Source organism: Scomber japonicus, chromosome 20 (genome assembly GCF_027409825.1).
Source record: "Scomber japonicus isolate fScoJap1 chromosome 20, fScoJap1.pri, whole genome shotgun sequence".
Classification (NCBI taxonomy): Eukaryota; Metazoa; Chordata; class Actinopteri; order Scombriformes; family Scombridae; genus Scomber; species Scomber japonicus.
The window spans coordinates 16,357,829-16,384,595 of NC_070597.1; the positions used below are offsets into that span (position 1 = coordinate 16,357,829).

The 26,767-nt window shown below is 42.0% G+C and overlaps 1 protein-coding gene across 1 annotated transcript in view; it reads left to right on the plus strand.

Annotated features, from left to right (window-relative positions):
- The window catches only part of LOC128381135 (potassium voltage-gated channel subfamily C member 1-like), a 48,409-nt gene that overhangs the window by 7,898 nt on the left and 13,744 nt on the right, over positions 1–26,767 (plus strand). Inside the window, exons 2-4 of the mRNA XM_053341085.1 lie at positions 20,586–21,567; positions 22,864–23,058; positions 24,059–24,187. Coding sequence (XP_053197060.1) covers positions 20,586–21,567; positions 22,864–23,058; positions 24,059–24,180 — 1,299 coding nt within the window. The 3' untranslated portion in view covers positions 24,181–24,187. The remainder of the gene's footprint in view (positions 1–20,585; positions 21,568–22,863; positions 23,059–24,058; positions 24,188–26,767) is intronic.

Sequence of the window (26,767 nt, forward strand, 5' to 3'; positions counted from 1 at the left end):
TTTAGCCTCTTCCTGATGCGTACAAACTCTCTGCCTTCCTTCTCACCTCCATTGGATTTCGACCTCCTTCCTCCATTTTACACCAGACACCTTCTGTAGCTTCAACTCCACCCCCTCCCCCCTGTACCTGATTCCCCCCGCCTCTCTGTGGTGCTTTTCTTTTTCCTAGCGATTGCACTGCCGTCTTTGATCCAAGAGATGTGCTTACTTCCCCTGTTGTAAGCTAAAACCCTCAAACTGAGGACAATTTGCATTGCAAAATGCATTTAGAAAGCATTGAACTCGTATATCCTGAATTTATTAAGATTAGTAATATGCTTTCACTTAAGTGAATTTTAACTTCAAATTTTTTAATTTAACAGTTAATCGTGAGGAAAGGTAAGACAGAACCCAACTGCAGCTCCCAATTATGTTTTTATGCATGACTGTATAGGCCTACTTAAGAAAATGTATAAAATAAATAAGCTCACCACACACACCTCGCAGGGAACAAAAAGCATTTAACCACAGTTACAGACTTGCGGTTGTCTACGTATAAAATATTCAGCAGTTCACCAATAAAGTACAACTGCCTATGAAGTAGAAGACAGTAAGTCAGTTAAAAAAAACAAACACTAATCTAAGGGATGAAACTTTCACCTGAAGTTGAAAAAGCTCCTTCTAAAAAGTTCAGGATCCTGTCAGAGTGATGCTCCGTCCCACAAGAAAGAAAGAGTGTCCATGGTGCGGAAATATAATCCATCCCACAACACAAGCAGTCCCTGCTGGAAAGTCCAACAGGACAAAGCTGACACTGGATACAGATCTCTTTACACTTTCCCCCACCTGACCTTGTATCCACATGGTTTTGTTTGTTGTTACCTATGAAATGATATTAGTCCTGAGTGAACTTCTTCTTTCAGTTGCAAAGATGCAGACTAAACTACTTCAGCAGAATGATGCAGTACAACTCTCAAACTCAAGAGCGCAGGATTTTTTTTTGTCAAGCAAGCATATTTGATGGTCCTGCAGCAAACACTGCAAAGATCTGGGATAGCTGAGAGAAAAGTAGACATTTAAGGCATTCAACACTAAACTTACTGGATTATTCTGATACGTGCATGTCCATATAAGGTTTTGTATTAAATATGTTTTTATTTGCTTTAGTTGTTTCCAAACTAGAATGTACACCCGTGCAATAGCCTCAGTGGTAGATCTTACCTCAGTGTTGTTACTCTTTTTTCCATGATCTTCAAAAATGGTAAAAAAAAAAAAAAAAAAAAAAAAAAGAAAAAGAGAAAAAAAGAGAAATAATTGTCATACCAAAGTCCAAATGAAATCTGAAAAAAGGGGACTTAAGCTCTGAAGAGAGAGAAGACAGCAAACTTTTTCCAAGAATGAGAAGTTGTTTCCTTCAACTAAAAAGTGCAGTCCAATGATCGAACTGACACAAGAAAACACACAAGAAAACACAAAACAGAGAGAGACTGCAGTGTCCTACATGACAGAAAACAGAAGTGTGTGAGTGGAAGGAAGGAGAGAGAGTTGACCCAAAGTGAAGAGAGCTTACTTTGGGAAGGGTGAGAAATGGTGGAAAGATGAAGGGAAGCAAGAGAAGGAGAAATGGGAAGAAAAGAGTAAAATGCAGTGAGGGTTAAAGGGAAGAGCAGAGGAAAGAGCAGAGGTTTCTGGACAGAAAAAATGTTGTAAGAGGAAGAAGAAGTGTGAAGCCTTGATTCCCCTCCTTCAATGAAATGTGATTCCTTTATGCGGAATATGAGAGCGAGCGAGGGAGAGAAAGTGAGGGGGAGAGAGAGAGAGAGAGAGAGAGAGAGAGAGAGAGAGAGAGAGAGAGAGAGAGAGAGAGAGAGAGAGAGAGAGAGAGAGAGTAGTAGGTGGGAGAGGGGAGGGGGGGGTGCCAGAGAGAGCGCACAGGAGAGGAGGAGGGGAGGAGGAGAGGAGGAGAGTGGTGCATTTCTTTGAATGGAGAGAGAGGTTAACAACATATAGATACGCTGCATGTTTAAACATGTAGAAGCTTTTTGCCGTCTTTCTGATGCATCTCGAACTCTCTGAATGGCATTGCAGCTCTCAGCGAATGCTCTGACCTCTCCGGGAGAAGGAGACAGAGCAAATAACTCTGGCTTATTTACTGCAGCAGAATTCATTCACTTTTATAGCGCGCTCTCCTTTTTCGATGCCTTTCACTCCTCCTCCCCCCACTCCCCTTCCTACACTCTCTTCAACCCCCCTCTTCCATTAATAGGGAAGAGACAATATTACACTAGCTGTTCACTGTAACTGCATTCACTTTCTGTCCCCCTTTTTCTCCATCAACCCCCCCCCCCCAAACACACACACACACATTTTTTTCTCCTCTCTTTGTTTGAGCCTGACTTGTTTTTCCTGATTGCCATTTGTTCCGTCCTTTTCCATCCTTCCATTAAAAATCTGATTTATGGCCTCCTCCTCCTCCACCCCTTCACTACCAACCTACCTCTCTCTCTCTTTCTCTTCCCTCACACACACTCTCCCACCTTGCTCTCTGCCTCTTTTTCTGCCCCTACATGTTTTTACACACACATTGCATGGGGAAAGTGGCAGAACAGCTTTGACATAATTGTGCATCGCATGAATCTCAGGCGGTTGGAGGGGGCTGCAGCAGTGTGTGTAGCACGCACATAGACTGATTGAGGAGATCTAACATTAGTACGGACACTGCACTCTCGGGAGGCAATTAACACACACACACACACACACACACACATACAGAGACACACACACAGTGCTGCACCACCTTACGTCAGAGCGGCATTCTTGAGGAAGGAGAAAAGAAGAAGGAGAATGGATCCCCAGTTTTCCTCTCTTTTCTCCCTTTTTTCCTCCCATGTAGTTCTTCTCTCCTCCCCCTCCTCTCCCTCTCTCTCTCATCCACACACACACACACACACACACACACACAAACTCTTGTGTGCCCATGCAGGCAGGAAAAAGAGTAGGGTTGTTGCAGGTGGGGAGGGGGATTTTTGCATGCCCAAGTCTCACAGTGGCCTAATTAGGGAGAGGATTTGAATGAACACTGACTCGAGTATCAACCCGATCAATTTAGAGATTGTTGGCTGAAGGAGAGCATATAATGATGGTTAGAATAATAGATCGGCGGAGGGGATAAGGGACATGGATGGTTACGGTACTGGGACCCCAATCACATCACAGTACCTTAAGGCTGGGGAAATGAGCTATCTCAAATCATCACTGTTGTCAACAATCAGCCTGTGAGGATGCTGACTCATGAATGCGCTCAAAGCCACCTGTTTTCATATGTTGCATTTATAAGTGAGATGCACCAGGATGCTGTGTTAAAAATACAAAAAACAACTTTACCACTCATCCTTCTTATCTCAGCCTTGTCCCCCCCTTGCCACTCACTGCACCTGCACAAGGTCATTTTGTGTCCTACCATCAGCTGATTATCAAGTGAATAATTGCACATACAGCTGGCTATTAGCGTGTACAATCTTAATTTGTATTGCAATGTTGATAATCCTCATCTATTTCACCCTTCTGCTAAAATTTCTGCCCTTTTTCTCTCCCCGCAGACTCCTCAGACTCCTCCCTCCTCCTCCCTTCGGTTTCTCTCATCCTCTCCCTCCCCCCCCGGTCCTCTATGCTCAGTTCGGTGTGTGTATCCTCTTTTAAAGGGCGCAAGGGTGGGAACAAGTCGTCCAACAAAGCATGTTACAGTGCAGACATGACTTGTCCGTCGGAAAGCGAGAAAATCGTGATAAACTGCGGGGGGGTGCGGCATGAGACCTACCGGAGCACCCTAAAAACGTTGCCCGGTACCCGCTTATCGTGGCTTACCGAGCCGGACGCGTTCAGCAACTTCGACTACGACCCCAAATTAGACGAGTTCTTCTTCGATCGCCACCCGTCAGTGTTTTCCTTCATCCTCAACTATTACCGCACTGGGAAGTTGCACTGTCCCAACGATGTGTGCGGTCCCCTGTTTGAAGAGGAGCTGGCTTTCTGGGGCATCGATGAGACGGACGTGGAGGCGTGTTGCTGGATGAATTACCGGCAGCATCGGGATGCGGAGGAGGCGCTGGACAGTTTTGAGAATCCCGAACCGGACGCGCCGGACGACGACCCAGCGCTAGGCGGTGCGGATGGGGACTTGAAAAGACTGTGCATGCAGGAGGACGCAAGGAGAGCAGGCTGGTGGAAAACCTGGCAGCCTAGAATATGGGCACTGTTTGAAGACCCGTATTCCTCCAAATATGCCCGGGTGAGTTACCCATGTCTCTCCTAGAGGGACCAACTTGTTTCTGTACTGTTGCATATTTTGACTCATGATGTCTCACACCACCACTGGAGTCATGACAAGTTTTAAAAACTTTGTTTTTCAAATGTTTTGTCCACATTATAACTGCAGATAAACCGCTCCACCACAATTACCTGCAAGCCTCTTACTGTTGGTATGTCATCTCTCACAGTAGCCCATAGCTCGTTTTAAAAGGCAGGATAAAGACTTACTGATATTGAATAATTAATGCTGATAGCATAAGGCAGATGGAAAATGGTATAGCAGCTATATCTACTGGTAGATGGGTACCGGCTGATAAAACAACCAAGGTTTTTGTCAAACACACCACTTCCATGCCTGATAGCTACTTGATATATGAGACATTTCAGGTGATCTGGATTCCCACTGAATACCTTTTTTACTGCTATCATAATTCCTATCGCCATATTCTGAAACTTGAGTAGGTTTAATACATATCTGTCTGTGAAGGCAGTATCCGCTGCGCCTCTTGCATCCAAACGCCTTCATTAGGTCATATTTGTCCGTTTACGATGCATATCAATGCGCCGTATTTCATGTTCGTCTTATTTATTGTAGCGCTGCAGCGATGAGGCTCTTACGACATTGAAACGTCGTGTTGAAGTGCATGTATTTTCCCACATTTGCCCTTGGTACCGTTACACTCTGCCTGGTTGTTTTTTTGTCAGCCCCCCTGTCCCAGTTGACTGCTACATGGCTTTTACGCACGGGCTTTATTGCTGTTACGCACAACTTGCTCCTATGTTTAGGTGCCCTTTATTGTTTTCATGTAAATAGTTAATGATATGCCACTTTACCTCTTAAAAGCAAACGCGTGATGGTATTTGATCATACAGGTGCATGAGTAACAAGTACCCCTGACTGTGTTTTTTTGATCTGTGGTAAATGAAAACAGTTACAGAGCAGGGTTTGTGGTTCTTTTTTCTCTCAGACCCTCCAGTTACAGACAAATCCAGCTGCTTGATCACTGCCGCTTTGATTTTGTTGTCTTTGTGTATCCAGTATTGTAGTATGATCATTCCTGTTTTGCACCTGGTCCGTGCTTTTGTTAACACTCCTTTTCTCTTACGAGTGTGTGTGTGGGAATGCATGCATAGGCTGCTGTAGGTACACATGCAAAACCAGACAGTCTGCAGTGGTCAGGCAGTCATGCCATCACTTTGATAATAGCTCTTAAACTCTTAAACATCATGACTGCACACTCAGCAATACATCTGTTATTTAATAATCACAGATGAAGACAATAGCTGCACCTAAACGCACACACACCTCCTCTGCTGGGACCTGGTATAGATCCACATATCTGGATTCAGTTCCCTCCAACGGAAGAAGAAAGTGTTGGACTGTGATGGACAGATAGTCTGGATCAGGCCACCTGATATGTCTCTGTGCTCTCACTGGACTTGCGATCAGGCAGGAAGTTCTTCTCTTCTCTGTCACTCTCATCCCAGTCAGATTGATTTATCTCTATCCCACCCCTCTCTACCCCCCTACCCTTACCTTATGCAACCAAACATTATGGAGTAGTTCTTCTTTCAGTCCAAAAGTTGCATTAGAGGGAGACAGCTTCAGGGTTTGGATGATCAAATCAGCTATGACAAAATGATGCTTCAAATGTGTGTACAAACAAAGGAGCTATGTGTATGAGGATTTGGTGCTGGTTTCTGAATGATGTTACAGCGAGAGGAGACAGCATTTACAGTGTTTGCCATACCTTGGATACAAGCTACTGTACCTGCTGCCAGGCTGCTCTAATGCTGTATATTATGTAATGTACAGTTTTAACACCACATCCACTTGTTACAGCAGCCAAGATCTCATGAATCATACAAAAACTAACACTCATTCAGCGTAATGTTCGGAGATAGCTGTGCTTGTTACGCCACGTTGGGGTTATGCAGAGTACAGAGCAGGTAGCAGGTGGAATTCATCTCGGTGCCCGCACAACGCTGGCGCTATTTGTGGGTAAATGCAGCCCCATTTCTGTCTGTAGGTCTAATATGCAAACGCTATACGTCAAACAGTGATGTGACCCAGATCACTCGTGTTTTTTCCTTCTCCCTTGCTCTTTCTAAAAGTATCCTGTCCAACGTGGCAGAACCTTTTGGTCTATCAGTCCTGAGAGATGCAAATTATATGTGGAGGGAAAAGACAGAGAGATGGAGAGAGACTAGGACAGGAAAAAAAAACACAGACACTGATGTGGAAATACAATGAGACAGATGAGAGGGAGACAGAGGGAGGAAGAGGGAGACAGGAGGAAATAAAGGGAGACAGGAGGAGAAACATTACTCTAATGATTTAAGGGGTTTTGTTTGCATGGCTGTGATGTAACACATCAGCAATCAATGTTTTGATCAGAGCGTTCGACAACCATGCATGGGTCTTTTTTCTTTTTTTTTTTTTTCTCAATTTCACCTCCTTCGCTCATGATCGTGCGAGGCTCGCTCGTGGATGTACCGTAGTAGCACATGCATGTACAAACACACACATGCGGGTGTCTGTGCTGGCTTTTCTGCTGCAGTAGACACGGGAGAGAGAGGGAGACAGAGAGAGAGAGAGAGAGAGAGAGAGAGAGGGAGAGAGAGAGAGAGAGAGAGGAGGGGGGGCACCAGAGAAAGAGAAAAAGAGGTGGAGGGGGTGGGAGTGAGAGGGATAGACAGAGCGAGGGAAATAGAGAAGGGGTGAGATAGTGGAGAGAAAATAGAGGGGAAAAGGGACTGAAGGGGAGCCTGAAAGGGATAAATAGGAAGAGAGAGACGAGGAAGAGGGGTATCGAGATAAACAGGGAGGAGGTGACAACCACAGAGAGAAAGACATTGCATGATGGGGGTGGGGACCCTTGTCTTAGCATCTTCGATTATCTGTGAAGGCTTTAGCCATCCAATCTTCCTACCCCGGCCCTCCTGCCTGCCCATTGATTGATATTTTATTGATTATCTTCTCTTTTTGTCTGTTTTTTTAAAGCCATTCTCTGTCTCTCACTCTCTGTCACCTCTTAAAATCCGAGAATGTTTATAGGCAGTCAGGCTACTCTGTCGGACTGTAACACAAGCGTTTACCCATTGACAAAATTTATGGATGTATATGTTTCTGTTTGATGAGGTGTTATACAATATGATTTGCATCTGATTTCCTTATTGATCTGTGCCTGGTTGACATAGAGCTTTCAGTGCAGCTAAGAGGATGTGGAGCTGTTATATTATGTTTGACAGATTTTTTATCGTGACCCATTTTATCCCCTTTGTGTATGTTTTCTCTACTGTTTCGGCAGTGACAATGATTGTAATTGAATAACTAAGGATTCACCATATCAATCAGCCGTGGTTATTGTTTTGTCAGGTTTGTGTTATTGAACCAGAGGTAATCTCATTTGTTGGAGGCACCCGTTACTCAGCATGTTTAATATATAGTACTAAACTAAAATGGGGAAGAAATTAGGATTTTTTTTTTTGTTGGGAAAACTGAGATGATCTAATTACTGAAATGATGAGTGAAATGCCATCACTGCTGTTTAGTGTGTCAGGTTAATATGCAGTTCTATAAATGCTTAAAATTGAACATAATTTTATAAGAGAGGGAAATGAATAAGATGTTGAATTTTCTATTAACTAACCTCTTTTAATCAGTATTAATTCTACTGCTGATTATCTGGATTCTGTCCTATAATCTAGTCCCACTATCCCACAGGTTTAGCTGTGTTTTTTGGTCACTTCCAGTTTTGTACCAGAAGGGCACAGTTGTCTTTGTCAGCAATCTCCTGACAAAGCACCATTTGTAGCTCAGCATGTACAAGATGCCCCTTTGCCCCTTTTCCAAATCGGACTTTGTGTGCCTGTATTTGATTCTTGCTGGTTTTGGGGGGAGAAGCACTCCTGTCCAACTGCCCCCCCCCCTTCCTTGAAGGTCATATATTGTGGTTCATTGTTTGCTGTTCTTTTCCACGGTGTCCAGGGTTGGAGCGCACAGTGCTGTCATAAACACAAATTTGACTTGCCACCGTGCTGGACGGCCTCAGAACAGGTTGTCTCAGAAAAAAAAAGATGTATTGGTGAGCGTTAGTGTATATATAGATATGGTGTTGGGTTAAAAAAAAAGTTTGCTTAGGGCAGGGTTTGGGTGAGATTACTATTTTTGTCAGGGATATTGCATCACAATTTTAGGGGAGAAGACCTTGTGACCGAGACACTGAGTTCTTTGTAGGTTTGAAAGACAAAAGAAATATTTCAAATTGTCCAATTAGCCTGTACTGTTTTGATTTTAACTGTATCAAACATTCATTTTTACAGCTGTGCATACATTTTTTTGCACCGGTTTTGTTTGTACCACAGCTATCTAGTTTTGTGTATAACACCTTGCAACTCTGGTTGGAGCTTTATGAGGATTGTGGGAAAGGTGACTGTATTGTCTGTGCGAGTCCCAGCCAATCAGAGCAAACCCTGGACGTCCCCTCACCTTATTGCCCTGTTGTGTATCCCCATTGCCCCAGGAGAAGTTAACATAACACCCAGCACTACATTTATTGTCCTAAAGGGGGTGCAACAAAAGATTCTTTGCCATGTTGGTTCACAAAAGGAGCTCCATTAAAGTATCAAAGCATCAGCTCAGTATCATATCATTACTAACTCTAGGACAGTGGTGAGGATAGTCAAAGCTTTAAGTGTGCATTAAACTTGTACTCTGTAGTGGGGTTTGGCATTCTTGCTTCCAAGTTTCCATTCAAACCCTAGCCCTGCCGAAAGACTTATTTCCTACTTTCATTCTCGTTGCTCTCCTTGTGGGCTGCATCTGAAAATAGCAAAGAGAGGAAAGGAGGCCTTAATTTCATTCACTGTTCACAAATCTATTCCTCCTTTACTAGTGAGGGAATTACACTCTGTACTTGTGTGACCATTCAGCACATAAGCAATACTTAGAAAACAAGAGTCTCAAAAAGAGCTTAAGCACCAAACCCCGTCTTTGCAGAGACAAAGAGTGGAGGAGGATATTCTTAAGTGCTCACCAGGTTTATTCAGGTAAACTGTTTTTATCCAAGCAGTGGCTGCTGGCAGGGGCATGATAATTAGTCCTTACCTCTCATGTGTCTGCGATTGATAAATGTATCATGTTCTGTTTGAATTTTCCCTGACAAGGTTATTGTATAGCAGGTCTTTTCATGTTGTGTTTGCATCCTGGGAAGTCACCGTCCCTCTATTTGCTGCCGTGTAACTTGAACGCTGACTGTTGGTGGTGATATGTTTCTTGGTCTCATAACGAGGACAGAAGCATGATCTTTGTGTTGACTGAGCAAGAAGCACTTTAAGGGGACAAAAACAAAAAAAAAAGTTTGATCTAGACTTCTTAGTAGTATTTTCGTAATATATATTTGTTTTCTTTCTGTTTAGTATCATTAGTTGGAGAATGCTGATTTTATATTCTGAATTTGATGTAACCTGTAATCAGATTACATTTTAGACTTGAAGCATGTACAAAAAATGTTTTCCCATCACTTCAAATACCTTTCTTTTCTTTACGTCCTTCTCAGCCAGTTTCCTTCTTCTCCTGTGCGTCAGTCCATTTAAATATGTTGGTTAAGTGCTGAATCAGCACTCCACACCACTGTACAGTCAGTCAATTAGTTAGATGTTGTGGTAAACCTTGTACATTTTGCTGTTATGTTTTGCTGTTGAAATGATTCAGGACAGTAGCATGATTGAGGTTGCCACGGCCGATTACAGTGGCGGGAGTCTGAATTCTCTAAATGGGGCAATTCTTGTCAAATCATGCGAGAGGGCAATGTATTGTGTAATTTACAGCAATCACACAAACTGCACACATGTATATGAACACAAACATAGCGTGACAATACTGACAGAGAAAAATAGTTTAATTGGGGGCTGAATCAAAAGTCATTTCACTGCATACCGTGGTGTAGAAACAGATTGAACCTTTTTCATTACAACATACATCATAGGGCGTTTTGTTTGCTCTGGTTTGATTAGTTGATGAGTTGGTGAACTTGGTGGATTTTCCCTTTGATTCACTTTCTTTTCACACAGAGAAAAATCCAAGCGAGACAAAATGCGTCACCACAAGCCATGTGAGAATGTTGACTTCACTCATTGGTCAGATGTGTCTGAGGCGGGAGAAAGAATGTAAACACAGGGAGAAGTTCCTGAAGGAGGTCCACTGGTCCACTAGTCCAAGTCTGACCTTGATTCATTCTCCAGCTAAATTCACTCTTCCGCATTCGTTTGCGACTGGACCAAGACCACCACCTCTTAAGGACCTTGGTGTGGTTGTTGTGGTCCATCTGAGTGGGATTGCTGTCCTTACACCTGCCCAGATAAATCGCACCAAGCCTGGAAACAAACCAGAGTTTGATTTAAGCAGACTAAAAAAGTGCGTGTGAAAACACCCTTACATTTGACCCTCTCAAACACCTGACTGATCATAAATCATTCTCAGTACATTCACCTTTACACATTGGCCTGTACTCTGTAAGTGTAGCTGCCCATAAACCATCCTGCTGAATGTTCACACTTACAGCACGCCGATAAATCACTTCATTTGACATGCCTCCACGTGTTACCCTGCAGAGCACTTTCATGCATCTAACTTCTTAAACACGTGTTTAACAATGGCATAAACCAACTAGCTGAATATTCATTAAATGACACATGAAATAACTGCAAATAACAAATATTTTAATTATAAATTTAACTGAAAATTCTATTTCTGATTTATTAATTGATTACACTGTAAACTTTTAGAAAATAATGTAAAATGCCTGTTGCAAGTTCATCCAAAATGGCGACTTCAAATATTTGATTTTGCTGGACCAACAGTCCAAAACCCAAAATAAATTGATCTGAACAGAAAACGCAAAAGTGGCGTTGCGTTCTCACTTTTTATTCCGCATTCAGACAAGCGTTTTTTGGGGGTTGAATGCATACGGTGGCGCAAACGTTTGTGGAATTCAATGTTGTGTGCACGCCAGGCGGGCCACAACACCGCAAAGTCTGTCACCTAGGTTACAGCTTCAGACCAAAGCAAAAACTCTGCTGCATTTAAGGCAGACTTTTGCGTTTTTACCCTTTAGACAGGAACGCGACGGTGAAGCGGTTTTAAGATTTCCACTCTTGAGGGTGGTTTCACTTTTTTGCATTTATAAGCCTCAAAAACGCTGTCACCGTCTAAACGAAAGGCACATCCAATAAAATATTTGATCATTTTCACCAGCGTTTTCATGTAAACATGGCCTAAGTGATTAGTTGATAGTCAAAACTGATGCTTATTTATGCAAACCTAATCTGGTGATAGTTACTGAGCTGTTGGGAACGCATCACAGCACACACAGTTTTTTAGTCTATGAGTGGTCTACCATGTGTCGTTACCCTCTGGCACTTAAACAGTCAAACTGGATCCCTGCTCATTCCCTTGGAAGATGACATTGGAAGGCGTCACTGGGACAATTCCTGCGTGACCATCTGCTTCCTTGTGATTGTCCCTCCTGTTCAAGTGGCAGTGGAGTGAAGGCAGAGTCCATGCTCCGTTGAATGACCATGTTAAATGGAAACGTGATCCAGAGAAGCGTGTAACTGTCTTGATTTGGGAGTGGTTCTGATTTGAACAGAAATGTGTCAGAACATCCTGTGGGGGTCTGTTGAGTTCAGGACATTCAGCCGCTTCACAACTTTACATTTATTTGTTTAACTCTGTGAGCAGATTTTCTTCAAAAGGTTGACAATTGGAGCATTCTCGTTTACCAAAAAATTGTGCATGTCCCATAACGTTTCATTTTCTCTTTTATCACAGAGCTATGAGATAGATTACGGATAGTTACTGAAGCACAGAGGGAGAAAGGAGGGAGGGGGAGGATGGAAAAGAGGATGGGGAGGAGGTGGCATGAAAGCAGTCAGTCATCATAGCTAATAGAACAGGGACAGCTCTGCCCAACTTGCTTTATCTGTCTCCAACAATACAAGCAGGACTGGAGAGGAGAGGATGGGTGGAGAGAGGGGTAAAAAAGGGAGGAAAATGGGAGGATCGGCTGAGAAAGAGGGGGCTGCGTCGCAAGGACGAGCGCACATCGTATGCTGCAGTAATCTGGACCGAATACAAAGCAGATGAGAGAGAAAGGACATATGTACAGTTAACTTACCTCCACACAGTATTTGTTTGTCTTCAGAAATGTTTGACAGGACTGCAGTGGGAACAAAAGGGGGGGGGGGGGCTGAGCGCTGCAGAGCAGATACGACACTGTGACGCGTTGACTGAATAGCAGTGTGTGTGTGTGTGTAGGAGAGCTTACTGATTTAACTGTGCCGTGTCAAGGAGTTGAGTCATTCAGGGAATATCGGAAACAGAAGTCTATGCTGTGATTGAAATTTGATAACTTCCAAGAGCGCTGACCTGACACGTTCAGTGTTTCTAGCTCTCCAAAATATATTCAAGGATTACCCAGAGCTGACGCTAATTATATCTCTTAAGTTCCGTGCAACCTCCATCGCTCTCCCTCCTTCATTTCCTCCCGCTGTCAGCTGTTTGATGACTCGTTTAGCATGTGGCGTGTGTGTTTCCCATATTTGCACTCTATGCTCATCCCACATCTATTTCTACCAATACAACTCTTTCCCATGCCTCACCTGTCCTGCCCTCCATTATCCCGCAGTGTCCTGAGTTTGGTCTTGGATGACCCCTAGCAGGGACTCTGTCTAACCGCCTGTCATGGCTCAAGCCAGACAGGACTCTGGGGCTGTACTAACGTCCTCCACTCATGTTGATTACATTTCCCTTGGGGTGTGACATGGTCGCAGGTCCTCAGAGACAGAAAGGGGAGGAGAGGGTCATATCAACCTGATATTGCCCCTGCTATTGTTTTCTGTCTATTGTCAATCTGTTATTATCAGCTGTCATGGATCTCCTCTTTTAAATGAGCTGAGGAGCTACTGGATTAGGGCACCTTATCCAGTGGCTCCTGGATTTGCAGAATTTAGACTATTCTGCAAAGGCAGAGCCGCCACACTCAAAGCCAATGTCGTACTTTTTTTAAATCTAAGAATGCAACTGAAATGATAATGATTAATTGATTGTATGATGACAACATTTATTTTATTAAATAAAAACACCAACCATCTGCTGATAACAGCCCCCTAAATTGGAAGCCAAAATACTGAACATCAAACCTTTCACATCAATAAATTAGGTTGGCTTTTGTTGTTTTTTCTGACTATTTAAACACATTTTTCTAGAATTTTGCTTTAAAGTAATATATTGATGTTTACCAGCTCACCAGTTAACATGTTATATGCTGTTTGTAAAAAATTAAAAGTGTAATAATGGTTTTCGTGGGGGGATAAGCTTCATGTTTACTGTATGAACATGAAAGTAATACCAATCATGTCATCTAACTTTCCTCAAGAAAGGCTTAGAAATGTCAGAGTATTGTATGTATTGTAAGTGTGATGTTGATTACAGCACTAAATTAAATTGCAGTCAGTTTATCTCCATGTGGAATAAACAGTATTTAGTGAACTTTGGTGGCAGAATACCAGTTTGAATGCTGTAACTGTGGTTAACATTCTTAGACACATTTCATGGGTCGTGCCAGCTTAATTTAAACTCACATGAAGTTGCCTTGAGGTTGAGGTCATAAACGACTAAAAGCTATAACAGTAATTCATAATTCAGCATGTAGAAAAAATACAACATTGGAAAAAAAAGTGACAGACATTCTTTCTGTATTGCTCTCTCTTGCTCTGTTCATCTTTCTCTCTGCCTTTCCACTCAGTTTTCCTGCTTGTCCGTTTCACACGCCATGTCCCTAAAGGGAACTCTCTCTCTTTTGACATTTTAGTTGTCTTGTTCAAGAGTGTTTGCCTGTTAGGTTTAGGGTATTTTTTTGGTAATCTTAGTTTAAAGTGGCCAAACCTTCCATTCCAACATTACTCTGTGGTGTTTCTCAGAATATAACAGTCAGTGATGATGATGATGGTACAAGTGAAGGCTATTCCTGTAACCCACCCCAAGGTTATACTCACACTGCACGCTAAGTGGCTACTTTGTAAGTCTCTGAGTGATGGCCACAGTCATTCACCTAAGATAATAGATTAATCACCGGATCCCAGTCTTACCCCATTGCTCGGGTTGCCCTTCAGGAGAGCGTTCTGTATTTCACATCGTTTAAATGTTCATTTTTCATGCCTCATTCATGTGCAGATTTCACATCATCCTTCAATGTCTTCTTATCATTGCTGACTCTGCAGCAGTGGTCGACCATTTGCTTTGCCCTCTGGGAAAGACTTCACACACTTACTGGGCGCCATTCGTCATACAAATGCTCATCAAACATCACCGTCAGCGCACATGAAACAAAAGCACTGTTAATTACAAGCAACGTCCGTTATTTATCTTTACATCTCTGTCAAGGTCACTCACCTTTGACCTGACAAATGTTAATCTCTCATTAAGCGATCAGCGGCCAGTCCGAATGTTCACAGTTTGGCTACATGCAGCCATTTACGCCAGCTGTAGGAGCAGTATTTGGCTCAGTCCTGTCCTTGGTGCCTGAAAGCAGAGGCTAACGCAGTGGTTGTCATGGTGACAGAGAGCCAGGCAGGGCTGTGGTAATACTGTAATGATAAAGCTCTTCTGGATGGTGCCGCAGTAAACACAGCGCCACAAGGGTCCCGTTAAGGAGGAGCGCAGCACACCGCCGTGCATGCAAAAATGCCTGCAGGGCTAATATCAGCTCCGACAATCTCTCCTTGGTTATATCACTTACATTTATGCTCTCCCAACACCTCCTCCTTTCTTGTTCTCTATCTCTTTATTGCACTCTCCCTCTCTTGTTGCCCCCTTCTCTCTCTCTCTCTCTCTCTCCCCCTCTCTCTCTCCTCTGGATTGGTTAGATTCACGTCATTGTCTTCTCTCCTCCGCTCATCTTTTCATCCCTTCAACTCCTCACCCTCCATTCCTTCACTCTCTCTTATTCATTCATCCTCTGAAATACAATCGACACTCTTCTATCATCAACCACCTTTCACAGCTCCTCTCTCTCTCTCTCTCTCTCTCTCTCTCTCTCTCTCTCTCTCTCTCTCTCTCTCTCTCTCTCTCTCTCTCTCTCTCTCTCTCTGTCTCTCAAAGGCTCCTTTCTCATTCACTTTTCTTTTCTCTCTCTCTTCTTTTCCGTCTCAGACTCCCGCTCTTTTAAATTTATGTTGATGATCTTTCCAAATCTAATTTCAGAGTCTAGAGAGCGAGGGGGGACTCTATCAGTCCTTGAAGGTCATTGCGGCTGCAGGTGTCACACATGGTAGCTTTACTGTAGGGGATTCAATGCATTAGGCTGCACACCAATATTACAGTGTGCCTCTGAATCATATCTATTCAGAGCAGTAACATGGCTATTCAGACCAGAACACACACGCTCACACACACACACACGCACACACATGCATACCTTCAGGTTGCAGAGAGGAGAGAGATGGGGAGGGGGGGAGGCAAGAGATAAATAAGTGTTAAATGATGGATTGCTACTCCTCCTTTTAACATCATCTTCCTCCACCTCTTTCATTCTCTCTCTCTGTCTCTCTGCCCATCCTTCTCCATCACCTCAATGTGGTGCTCATGTAGCTACCACTTGCTATCTGTGATCAGCAAGCGTGCGCACACACCTCCCTGTGCCCATAGGCTGTTTGTCTCTCTCTCTCTCATTGTGAGTCATGTCCACACTTGTGCCAGTCACTTAACACCAACATATGTTTACAGACGTATGAATGTAAGTATAAACACAGACTCATGCGCACCTGTGATGATGAGTGCATTTCATAAAGGCTCGGGCAACTGGGGGCGCTTTGCTATGACTCTACTATGACACACACACACACACACACACACACACACACACACACACACACACACAATAGATCTCTGCTTTACATGTTGCTGCTTATTTAAAAAGGATTGGCTGCTGCGAAGGATTGATCAATATTAATTCGATGTTCAGATTTACAATGTAATCCACTGTGCTCCGCCATCTTGAAATACTGTTTCATTTAATTACAGAAACATTGAATTAACCATTGTTTTATAAATAGCAGTACTGTACTGTAGCTTTTAACTATTTAATTCCAGCAGTTCTTATTGGTTAAAGCTGCGCTGCGTGTTAACTTTAAGAGTAACTCAGTAGTAATTTGTGCTCTCCTCAGACTTGAATGTATCTTTGGATAAATAGGTTCAGATGTCACTAGTGACTCTGACAAGTTTTATATTTTGGTTTCAAACACATCTTGAGATTGAAATACAGATGTGTTATTTCCCGAGCGTGTGAGATTTCCCAATAGCAAAAAAAAACAACCTACACAAGAAATCCACCTAACACCGAAGTTTAATTTAGAGAGAGAGGACGAATGTGCAAATCAGGAGAGGCTTTGCATCACAAATCTCTTGTGGCCTTGATAAATTCACGCAGTGCCAGCAAGACAAGAAAAGACAGAATGCTTAGAAAATATTGTTTTAGTGTAGGTGTGTGTTAGTTCTATCACGTCTGAATATTATTGCCTTTTTACCGCCAAAATTGTTTCAGATATTAAAAATGTGTAGAAGATAGATTCACAAATAGCCTGAGTAAAAATCTGCTAAACACTGTATAATTGACCCATTTAGTTTGTAGGTATATTTTTATTTTAAGGTGCCTATACTGTATCAACAGCTGATTTTATTCTTTTTTCCGTTTCTCCTCACTGTCAATTACCTGAATCTGTCTTGCAAATATTTTGTTGCAGCAGCAACAACATTTGGATGCTGTGTGGATTTAGTTAGTAGCCTTACAAATGGTACGCTGAGCTTCATTCAGTTAAATATTAATGTTATTTTGACAGTATAGTATATAATATGTGGTATACTTAACACGACTGCTCAGCCTAAACAAATCAGATTATGTTGAATATCTTAACAAGAAGACATCACTTTGGTTGTTACAGTGTCCATTACACCACCTGCAGCATCCTCTGTTTGTAACCTCAAATCAAATGTCATTAGCAGCTGTTTGTCAGATGTATTCATTTTCTTTTACTGTGGACATAAAGACTCGATGAGTTTTTTTAAAAAAAAAGAAAATATTTTTATGGCCTTACACACAGGAAAAAGACACAGAGAGACTCCCTCTGTCCCTCTGGTTAACAGAAGTCACTTTTCTGTCTCAGGCCTGTCATTTAGTATTAGCCTTCCGTCTCCTGATAGTGTCCTTCTCTTTCTTTTCCTTACTCTCATCATTTCTGTCATGATTTTTGTCCTCTTCCTTGTTTTTTTAAAAGTCCTCTTTGCGTGACACAGTCACATCACGTAGAGATCATCAGAACGATGAGGCACCTTAGCTTAGCTTTGAAAATCGTAGCTCAGGATAGCTCCCTCTGTCAGTGTTTGAATAGTGCTGTAGCTTAATACTCATCATTTTGGCATTCGGTTCAGACTCTCTCACGTTTTTTTATCATTTTCAGTCCTTTCTTCTGGACTGTTCAACTTTTTCCTTTGTACCTCTCCACGCATGGATCCACATCGTCTGGTCTCCCTCCCACCCGTCCACCCCCTCCTGTGTCTCCACCTGTGTAGCCTACATAGAAGATATTATGTTGCTGTAGTTTTGGCACTATTCTCTGTTTGCAGACTTACAGAGGGTTTGTGTGTTAGTTTGCATACATATACAGTACAACACTCCATTACTTTATACCAGTGCAGTTCCTCAGTCTAACAGTTTTTATATTACTTATATCAGTAATGTCATCGTAAGGAATAATGGCAACAGTAACATAAAATATATAAGCATAACACTTCAGGGCAAAACTCTTCGCGTTGCCCTGATTTGTACATGTGTAGGCTCTCTGGTGCTCAGCCAATGAGGGAGCATCCTGAGCAGGTCCCGCCGGTGCTATCCTGCTTCCTTGGGACATGTTGGCTGGTATGGGGGTAGAGGTAGGAGGGTGATTGAGAACCTCAGTATATGTGTGTTTTCCAGATACAGAGGGGGAGAGCACTGCAGCAATCTGAGAAAGTAGGTCAGACACCAACTAGCAAGAATCACAGCAGAGGAGAAAAGAGGTACGGGAAAGAGATGGAGAGGGAAGGGGAAGAGGAAAAGGGAAGAGGAGGAGGATGAGAGGGGGACAGGGAAAGACAGGCTGGAGAGAGTGGAGGGGGAGGAAAATGACAGAAGATGGAAAATCAGAAATAGAGATACTTCTTTACAAACATATGATTTGAATGTCTTAGCATCACCTACTAATGCCAGTGGTCACGGTTTTATGGCTGACTTTCCTGGAAGATGACTTATTTGGCTAAATGCTTGTCGGCTAATCTCCTCAATAAATACACTGGCTCAGAGTCTTAAGTCTACTGCTTAGTCTGTTTCCATCATGAAGGCACTTAGAGAAAATATGTGTAGGCTCTCATCCAATTTCCAATTCAGAGAAAAGCTGGGCGAGAAAACCAAGACCTTTTCAATAAAAATAACTGAAACTAGTTATACTAGTTATAAGGCCTCCTCCTATAAGTATGTTACTCTTGATATTATATAAGTGCATAATGTCAAAAATACATGGTGACACGCACAATACAGTGAGGGCACTCAGGCTTCTTATATATATGGGCTCCACTCAACTATGAATTACCTTTCTCTTTTGCTCTTCAGGCCATGTCTGTGTTTTATTATTTATTTGATGAAGCACAAAGTATACTGCATCTATAAATACACCGGAGGGCTGGTAGGAATAGGTCGCAACAGGGAAAGATTGAACTGTAGCCACGCACACACTGGCATTATCACGTTACTGTAATTCTACGACAAGTGTGCAGTCATAATAAGCTCGGGTATATACAGTATAGACATGATGCTTGCAGATCACACATTTGGATATTGCTAAGAAAATAGCCTCAGTAAAATAAAATAAAAACATGACAGAAAAATCAACACACTGAGAAAACAGGGGAGGTCTCTGTGGTGGGGCTGTGTTACAACTCATTTTGTTTTGCTTTCACAGTGTGGACAACGCTTTGGAAGTGAACAAGCACACATGAAGCTGAAAGACATTGTAGTGTAGAAAGGTTGCCACTACAAGGAAGAGCAACAATACAACACTCTCAGATTGTGGAAGAGGATAGAGACAATGTCGAAAATGATAATAGAAACACTAAATATCATAATGTCTTGTTTTGGGCCCAGTAACTGTTATCACCTCTTTTCGTGTAAACCTCAAGTACATTTTAAAGACAACACATTTTTGACAAGAAATTATAAATTATAAATGCTCTCATAAGCAGATCAACTAATAATTTATGTAAGCAGTTACTCCAAAATATCCTAACAGAGGTGGTTTGTAAGATGTTTGGTCCAACTCAGTTCACCTCCAATGTTTTATTTGTTCAGTTAACCCATATAAAGTTGAAATTTTATTGATCAAAGCCTTTAATTAGTAAAAATGTTCCAGTGTTTTCTGTGTCAGTCAGAACACATTTGCAACAATATAAGTCTCTGTCAGTTCATGTGGGGTAGATGTTGTGGTTAGGGCTAGGGTTGGGGTAAGGGTTAGGGTTCATGCGATGTGACGATGAGGTGATGTTATTTAAAACACCTAAGACCTTAATCATTGATTGCACTGTAGTATAAAGATGATCAGTTATTCGTTCACCACAAACAGGTCAATTAATACTGTCAAGTTTCCATGGTTTTCCTTCCCTCTTTTTCACAGGATTATGATGCATTCTGATTTTTCTGTTCCTTTCTCATACATTTTTCTCCTTGATTCGTTATAGTAGATTAAGTCTTAAGGGGTCCATCTGGACCCAAAAAACTGAGGCAGGACCTGAAGTCTAATTGGTATCAGGTCCATGGTCCTTACTCATCTCTTGGGTGAGGGATAGGTCTAAAATAATGTCTGTAAATCTCAGGTAATGGAGGCTGTATATATCTTGCATTTGTGCTTTGTTTATTATAAATTCATAACTAAAACATTTGAAGTACATTGCATATTATATATGACACACCTGACCTTTGTTACAAAACTGTTTGTCATGACTTCCAATCACAGTAGGTGAACATTTCCTGAAGGCAGATGGTATGAAATGACACTGACAGCAGATGTCTTTTTATGGGTTTCATTGTTCATCACAATCATATATGACTGTCAGATATAATTTTGTCAGGCCTGATGAGTCTCCTTCCCTTACTTTCTTTTCTCCTTTCTCTTCCTGTCTTTCTTTTTTCTGTTTTCTTCCTTTCCTCCAGTATGTGGCATTTGGCTCTCTATTCTTCATCCTCATCTCCATCTCCACTTTCTGCATGGAGACACATGAGGCCTTCAACACCATCCTCAACAAGACAGAAAACGTCACAGTGGGCAACACGACCCGTGAGGAGATTGTATACGAGGTGGTGACTGACAGCTGGTTGACATATGTGGAGGGTGTGTGCGTCATTTGGTTCACCATTGAGGTCCTTCTGCGAGTCATCTTCTGCCCAGACAAACTGGAGTTCTTCAAAAGCACCCTCAACATCATCGACTTTGTCGCCATCCTGCCCTTCTATCTGGAGGTGGGCTTGAGTGGTCTGTCCTCCAAAGCTGCCAAGGATGTCCTGGGGTTCCTCCGCGTCGTCCGATTCGTCCGTATCCTCCGAATCTTCAAGCTGACCCGCCACTTTGTCGGTCTCCGTGTCCTTGGCCACACCCTTCGTGCCAGCACTAATGAATTCCTCCTGCTCATCATATTCTTAGCTCTTGGTGTCCTTATCTTCGCCACTATGATCTACTATGCTGAAAGAATCGGCGCCGACCCAGATGACCCAACTGCCAGTGCCCACACTAACTTCAAGAACATCCCTATTGGATTTTGGTGGGCCGTTGTGACCATGACCACACTGGGCTATGGAGATATGTACCCAGAGACATGGTCAGGGATGCTGGTGGGTGCGCTGTGTGCCTTGGCTGGTGTGCTGACCATTGCTATGCCAGTACCTGTAATTGTCAACAACTTCGGCATGTACTACTCCCTGGCCATGGCCAAACAAAAGCTGCCCAAAAAGAAGAACAAACACATTCCACGAGCACCCCAACCAGGGTCCCCCAACTACTGCAAGCCAGATGCCTTGGCAATGGCTACCGCATCACCGCAAAGGATCTTGGGAAATGTCCTAGGTGGAGTGATGGGGTCTGGAGGCATGGGGGGTGACTGTCCTCTCGCCCAAGAAGAAATTATAGAGATCAACAGAGGTGAGATACTTTATTTTTCACATGAAGTACATCCACTGAAAACAAATTGCAACTCTGTCGAATTGGAAAGACATCCGTGGACAAGTGTGTTTATTCAAGTGTTTTTAAATTCCTATATGGTTTATAGTTTTCCAATCATAGGGAAGTGGTTTAAACTGATTAATATTCTTCTGGGAAATATGAATAATGGCAGTTACACAGTGGTGATTAGAGAGGTGGGATGGAGGGTTAGCGTGACAAGAGAAAGAAGTAGGAGCACTATCAAGAAATGTTGCATAGTTGATTCTGGATCCACCCTGGAGAAATCACTACCCCATCAGAACTCATGTGTAATTTATGATCAACTGGTAAGTCCACAGTTGCCTTAAGGCACCCATCTGTCAGTGAAGAACAAACACTATGGAAGGGAAATTAACTCAATTATCTATCAAAACAGCTTAATGCATCTCAATTTGGAATGACTTCACATATTTTCTTGCCGGCATTACCATTAAAACCAGGAGGAGAGGCAATCTAGCTCTCTGTTTGCCCTTTACACACTGCAGCACCAGGCGTCAGTGACACAGAACAATAATGTTCCTTTAATGCATTACTTTACTGCCTTAGTCATCAATGAAAATAAAATATTGTTCTAATCAGTGCTTTACTGCATCCTGTCTGTTTGGCTTGTTTCCAATGTAATAATGTTCCTTTCAGGCTGTTAAGTTGTTTTAGCAGGAAGTCATATATGTCTAAATATAGGCAACTGGCTCCAAGACTGTTTTGCAGTACAACATATATTGTCTTTAATAATCATTCCTGATCTGAATAGTTGCTACTCAACATACATGACAGTTTTACAGGGTGGACTTCATAGTTCAGGCTTTTATAGAGTAAATGTGTTTTTTTATTAAATATTTGGTCTGTAAACTGTCAAAGGTAATGATAAAAAGATAATGTTTTATTTGATTAACAACAAAAAACTTAGAATTAATGGGAAAAGCAAGTAAAATATGTAATTTGGGATGCTATTTTAAGCAAATATTGGGTATTCTTTTCTGAAGTGAATATTACTGTGTTTGAATATTTGGAAGTTTCATTTCCCTGTGATAATCATGTTTTATTCTTACAGTTTAGTGAGTATTAACAGACATAAAAATGCCAACTTCTAATACATAATGTGGTGCTTTGTTTTCTGACAGTCAGTGAATTGAAGATCTACAAATTCAAACTTGAAAACAGAAATGACACAAGATGCTTCTTGATGCTTTTCTCTTATAGCTAATCTTCTCCTATATGTCCTTACCTCCCCTATAGACTCCAAGCAGAATGGTGATGCAGCCTCGGCCGCCTTGGCTAACGAGGACTGCCCCACCATCGACCAGGTGCTGAGCCCAGACGAGAGGAGCCCTATTGGGCGAGGGCCTACCCGGGAACGCTACCAGCAGGACCGCGCCTGCTTCCTGCTCAACACCAGGGAATTCCGAGCCACAGATGGGAATGTGCGGAAAGGTACGTTTCACACCAGGAGACGGATACATAAACATGAACATCTTATGTAAACAGATCCACACGGCAAGATGCCAGGCACAATATACTGTAAACATATACATTATACATTTAAGGTGAAAGCTGATGCAGATCAGTTTACATAGGTTAAAAGATCAGATTCAAACATCTAGGGAAGACAGGTTGGATGGGAGAGCACGCATAAAACTGATTTTTGGGAGCCTCAACTACAATTATTATGAAGGCTCCAATCACAACGAGTAATAAAGATACACACATAGTCACACACACACATGCATATACAGTACACTTCTGCTTTGCTCTGTTTGTTTCCACCTCTTCACATTCATGTTGTCTGTGTTTCCATCACTGCTTGGTATCATATTTTATTTCCTCTATCAGACAAGATTTTCTGTCCCTCTATGTCTCTCCTTTTTCCTTCTCTTCTCACTGCCTCGCTCATATCTTCCATCTTTCCATGGCGTCTGTGAATTTAGTTCTGTGTCTCATACTGTCACATTTATTCATGATCATAAACAAATCTCTCTTTCTCTGTCTTCTGGACTCAGACAGTGTACCATGCATTAATTTATTTCTCGTCACTTCTGTTTCTCCCTCTCTGTTTCTCTCTCCCTCTCCTGTTTTACATCATCCTTTTTATTTTGACCCCCACCCCCACCGCCATCCCCACCCCACCCGCCCCCTGTGATGACTTTCCCACCCTAAAATGCTGCACGTTTTCCCTCCTTGGCTCCCTTTTTTTCCTCTGCCCCATCCTAAAAACCCTAACCTTCCCTTCCTTCTCCTCCTTTATGCCACACGTTAACATCCCCTCCCCTCCTTTTTTTTTAACCCATATGCATCATCTTTGTGCTCATGAAAACCTGACACCTTAATTCATTTACTACTGCAATCCAACCACCACCACTGCTGCCAACCTGCACTAAAACACTCCCTCACACTCCCTCCAAACTCTTAACACCCCCTGTTGACAACAAACTAGAGGCAGCAGCCCTGGCACCCAGCCCAGACTCCCCTCTGACTGAGGATTGGTATAAGATGGAAGGGTCTCTGTTACAGCAGGACCTCAATGCAAACTCCACCTCTTCCTGGATCAAACCATAGACCAGAGGTAACACTGACAAAAGTTAAAAGAAAAAACAAAACATCAAAACATAACAAAACCCGTAGCCTAGTCAACTTCTAACTGAAAGAGTCCAGAAATTTTGACATAGCATGATTTTGCAGTTGCACAAACTACATGACACCAGCGCAGTGCCCACTTTAACACAGAAGCAGTTTCACACTATGCATGATTTGAAATCACAGATACACACCACCATTTTCACAGTGTTGTGTCTACACGTCCAATGAGGTTTTTTAAGTGTTACTGGTGAAAAATCTTCTCTGTGCCTGGAAGTGGGGAAGATATGCTGTCATTTTAATGCCAACAGTTAAGCTAAGGTTAGGAAGTACTTACCTAAATCTGAATATTATTTTTGGATGGAAAATGGCATTTTAGGAATCATCATCTGATTTATTTGAGGTGTTTCATCCAATGAAATCAAACCTCAGCCCAGTATCCTACTTGCATTTGCTTATATATACAATTTTGTGAACTTAGCAACAATCACCTGATCACTTACACAGTACCTCACTCTTTCTCAATGAACAATGTATTATATGTAAAAGAAAAAGAAATCGGAAAGAAAATGGGATTGCTTTGTGATAAACACCCATAATGAATAATATTTACTACTCTTTGTGTATACTTGCGTGTCTGTGTCTGTGCAAGAAATTAAAACTTGCATACAGTCAGAGTACAAGGGCACGTCTGTGCGGGCATGCACATGTGCAAATACACCCACTTGTTGTGTCTTGTGTCAATAACTAATAAACCGCACTCTGAAGAAGATTGAAAGGGAACAGCGGGTCACGTTGTTGTCTGATGTGCCTCTGTGTTGTTGTTGTCTCTCTCTTCAGGTTGTGTCATATCACGCGTGTGTATGTGGGCTTTTTCATTCTTACGTGTTATACACTGTGTCTCTGTCCTCTCAATGCCGTCTGAGTGTTGTGTTTGTGTTGTCGTGTGTGGCTTAATTTTCTTTCGTTTTTTTTCTTCTACTGTGTTTATTGGTGTTACTCCCTACCCCACGGACCTCCTCCTTGGCAAACAAAAGCACACACTGCAACTTAGCAATATTTTGTCTTGGAAAACACTATTTTTTAAATCTATGTATATATATATATATATATATATAATATGTACACGTACTCATGCACAGGTTACTCTGCTACACCTATCAAAGCTTCAGACATTAACAGATTTGTACCTACAATGGTGCTTATTCCTTCTTTGCAAGAATACATTTCAGGCTCAAAATTTGTGCATACTTACATGTACATATGCAGTGTTTTATGTAAAATGAATCTGCCATTTTTGACACACAGTTGTGACTTTAACTGAGATTTTTCCAAGGCCCAAGGTCACTGGGGTCAACGGAGTCACCAAGGTCATAGGGATAGTACCTCCTGAAACATGCCACGCTGACAACAAGCAGACTTTAAAACTGTTAACACTTGCTGTCTTACCTTCAGCTTTTCATATAAATCAGTTTTTGCAATGCTGATTTAACAAAATACTGTGCTGTGAGCGTGGAATGGGTCTGAAATACTGTCCCCTAGACCATGTAACTGTGCTTTCAGTGCCTGGTGTAGTCCAAAGTTCAGGACCTTTTGTATTTGCACTGTGGGAGACCTGGATAGAAATTAAAAAAGAGTTATAAGCTACACTCGGTGACTGAAACACTTACTGACCAGACAGACAAACGCTTTGACAGAGTTGATTGAAAAGTGACTACATGGTATCTAAGGTAAGCAAGACTTGAGCCGGCTTTATGACACGGCTTTAGTTTGGTTCTTATGTAAAAACTGCTATTTAAGTGCTATAAAAATCCCTCTTTAAAGCAAATCAGGAGTTCATAGTGGTGAAGCCATCAGGGTGATGCTGCAGAGAAATGTGCACTACTTAATCAGGGTTAGGGCTTCTTACAGAAAGGTTGTACGCTGTAATTCATATTTTTTTGGCTGGGGACCCGTAACGGTCCGGTGTTTCTTAGTTGTTCTTTATCACTGTGTTGAGCTTAGTGCACCAGAGAAAGAGATTGTTGCTTACAGTAAATAGCAGAGACATTTGATCTGCTTCTGTAACCTCTGAAACCTGATTCTCTAACATTTGATAGTGAGGATGTGTGCATCCTGTGATGCAGGAAATATTGATTAATCTGAAGGTATTTAACAGTAAGCATTTAGAACATTTTACACAGAGGGTGGTACAAATAATAAGAAAAAAACAAAAAGAAGTGTTAAGTAACTTTAGTTGGTAAGTGCCAATTCTCATGCCAATTCATTTAGGTTGTGCTGTTAAGATGCAAAAAAGCCTAATAAAACAGAGAGCACCTGTTTATTACCAAACTTCAGTACATAACCTTTTCAACCTTACTTTTTTCCTTTATTTCTTTTAAATAATTTGTACCAAATTGCACTGCCCTCTCTGTAAAATGTGGATAGAACATGGGAAGTTAGATTTCATACATTGTAGCTGTTTCATGAAAACTTACATGATTAACAATAAGTTAAAACAATATGTGGTTTAGAGCAAATAGCACAAAAATATCAAGAAAAAGAGCTAAAAATGTAATGTTAATTAAGG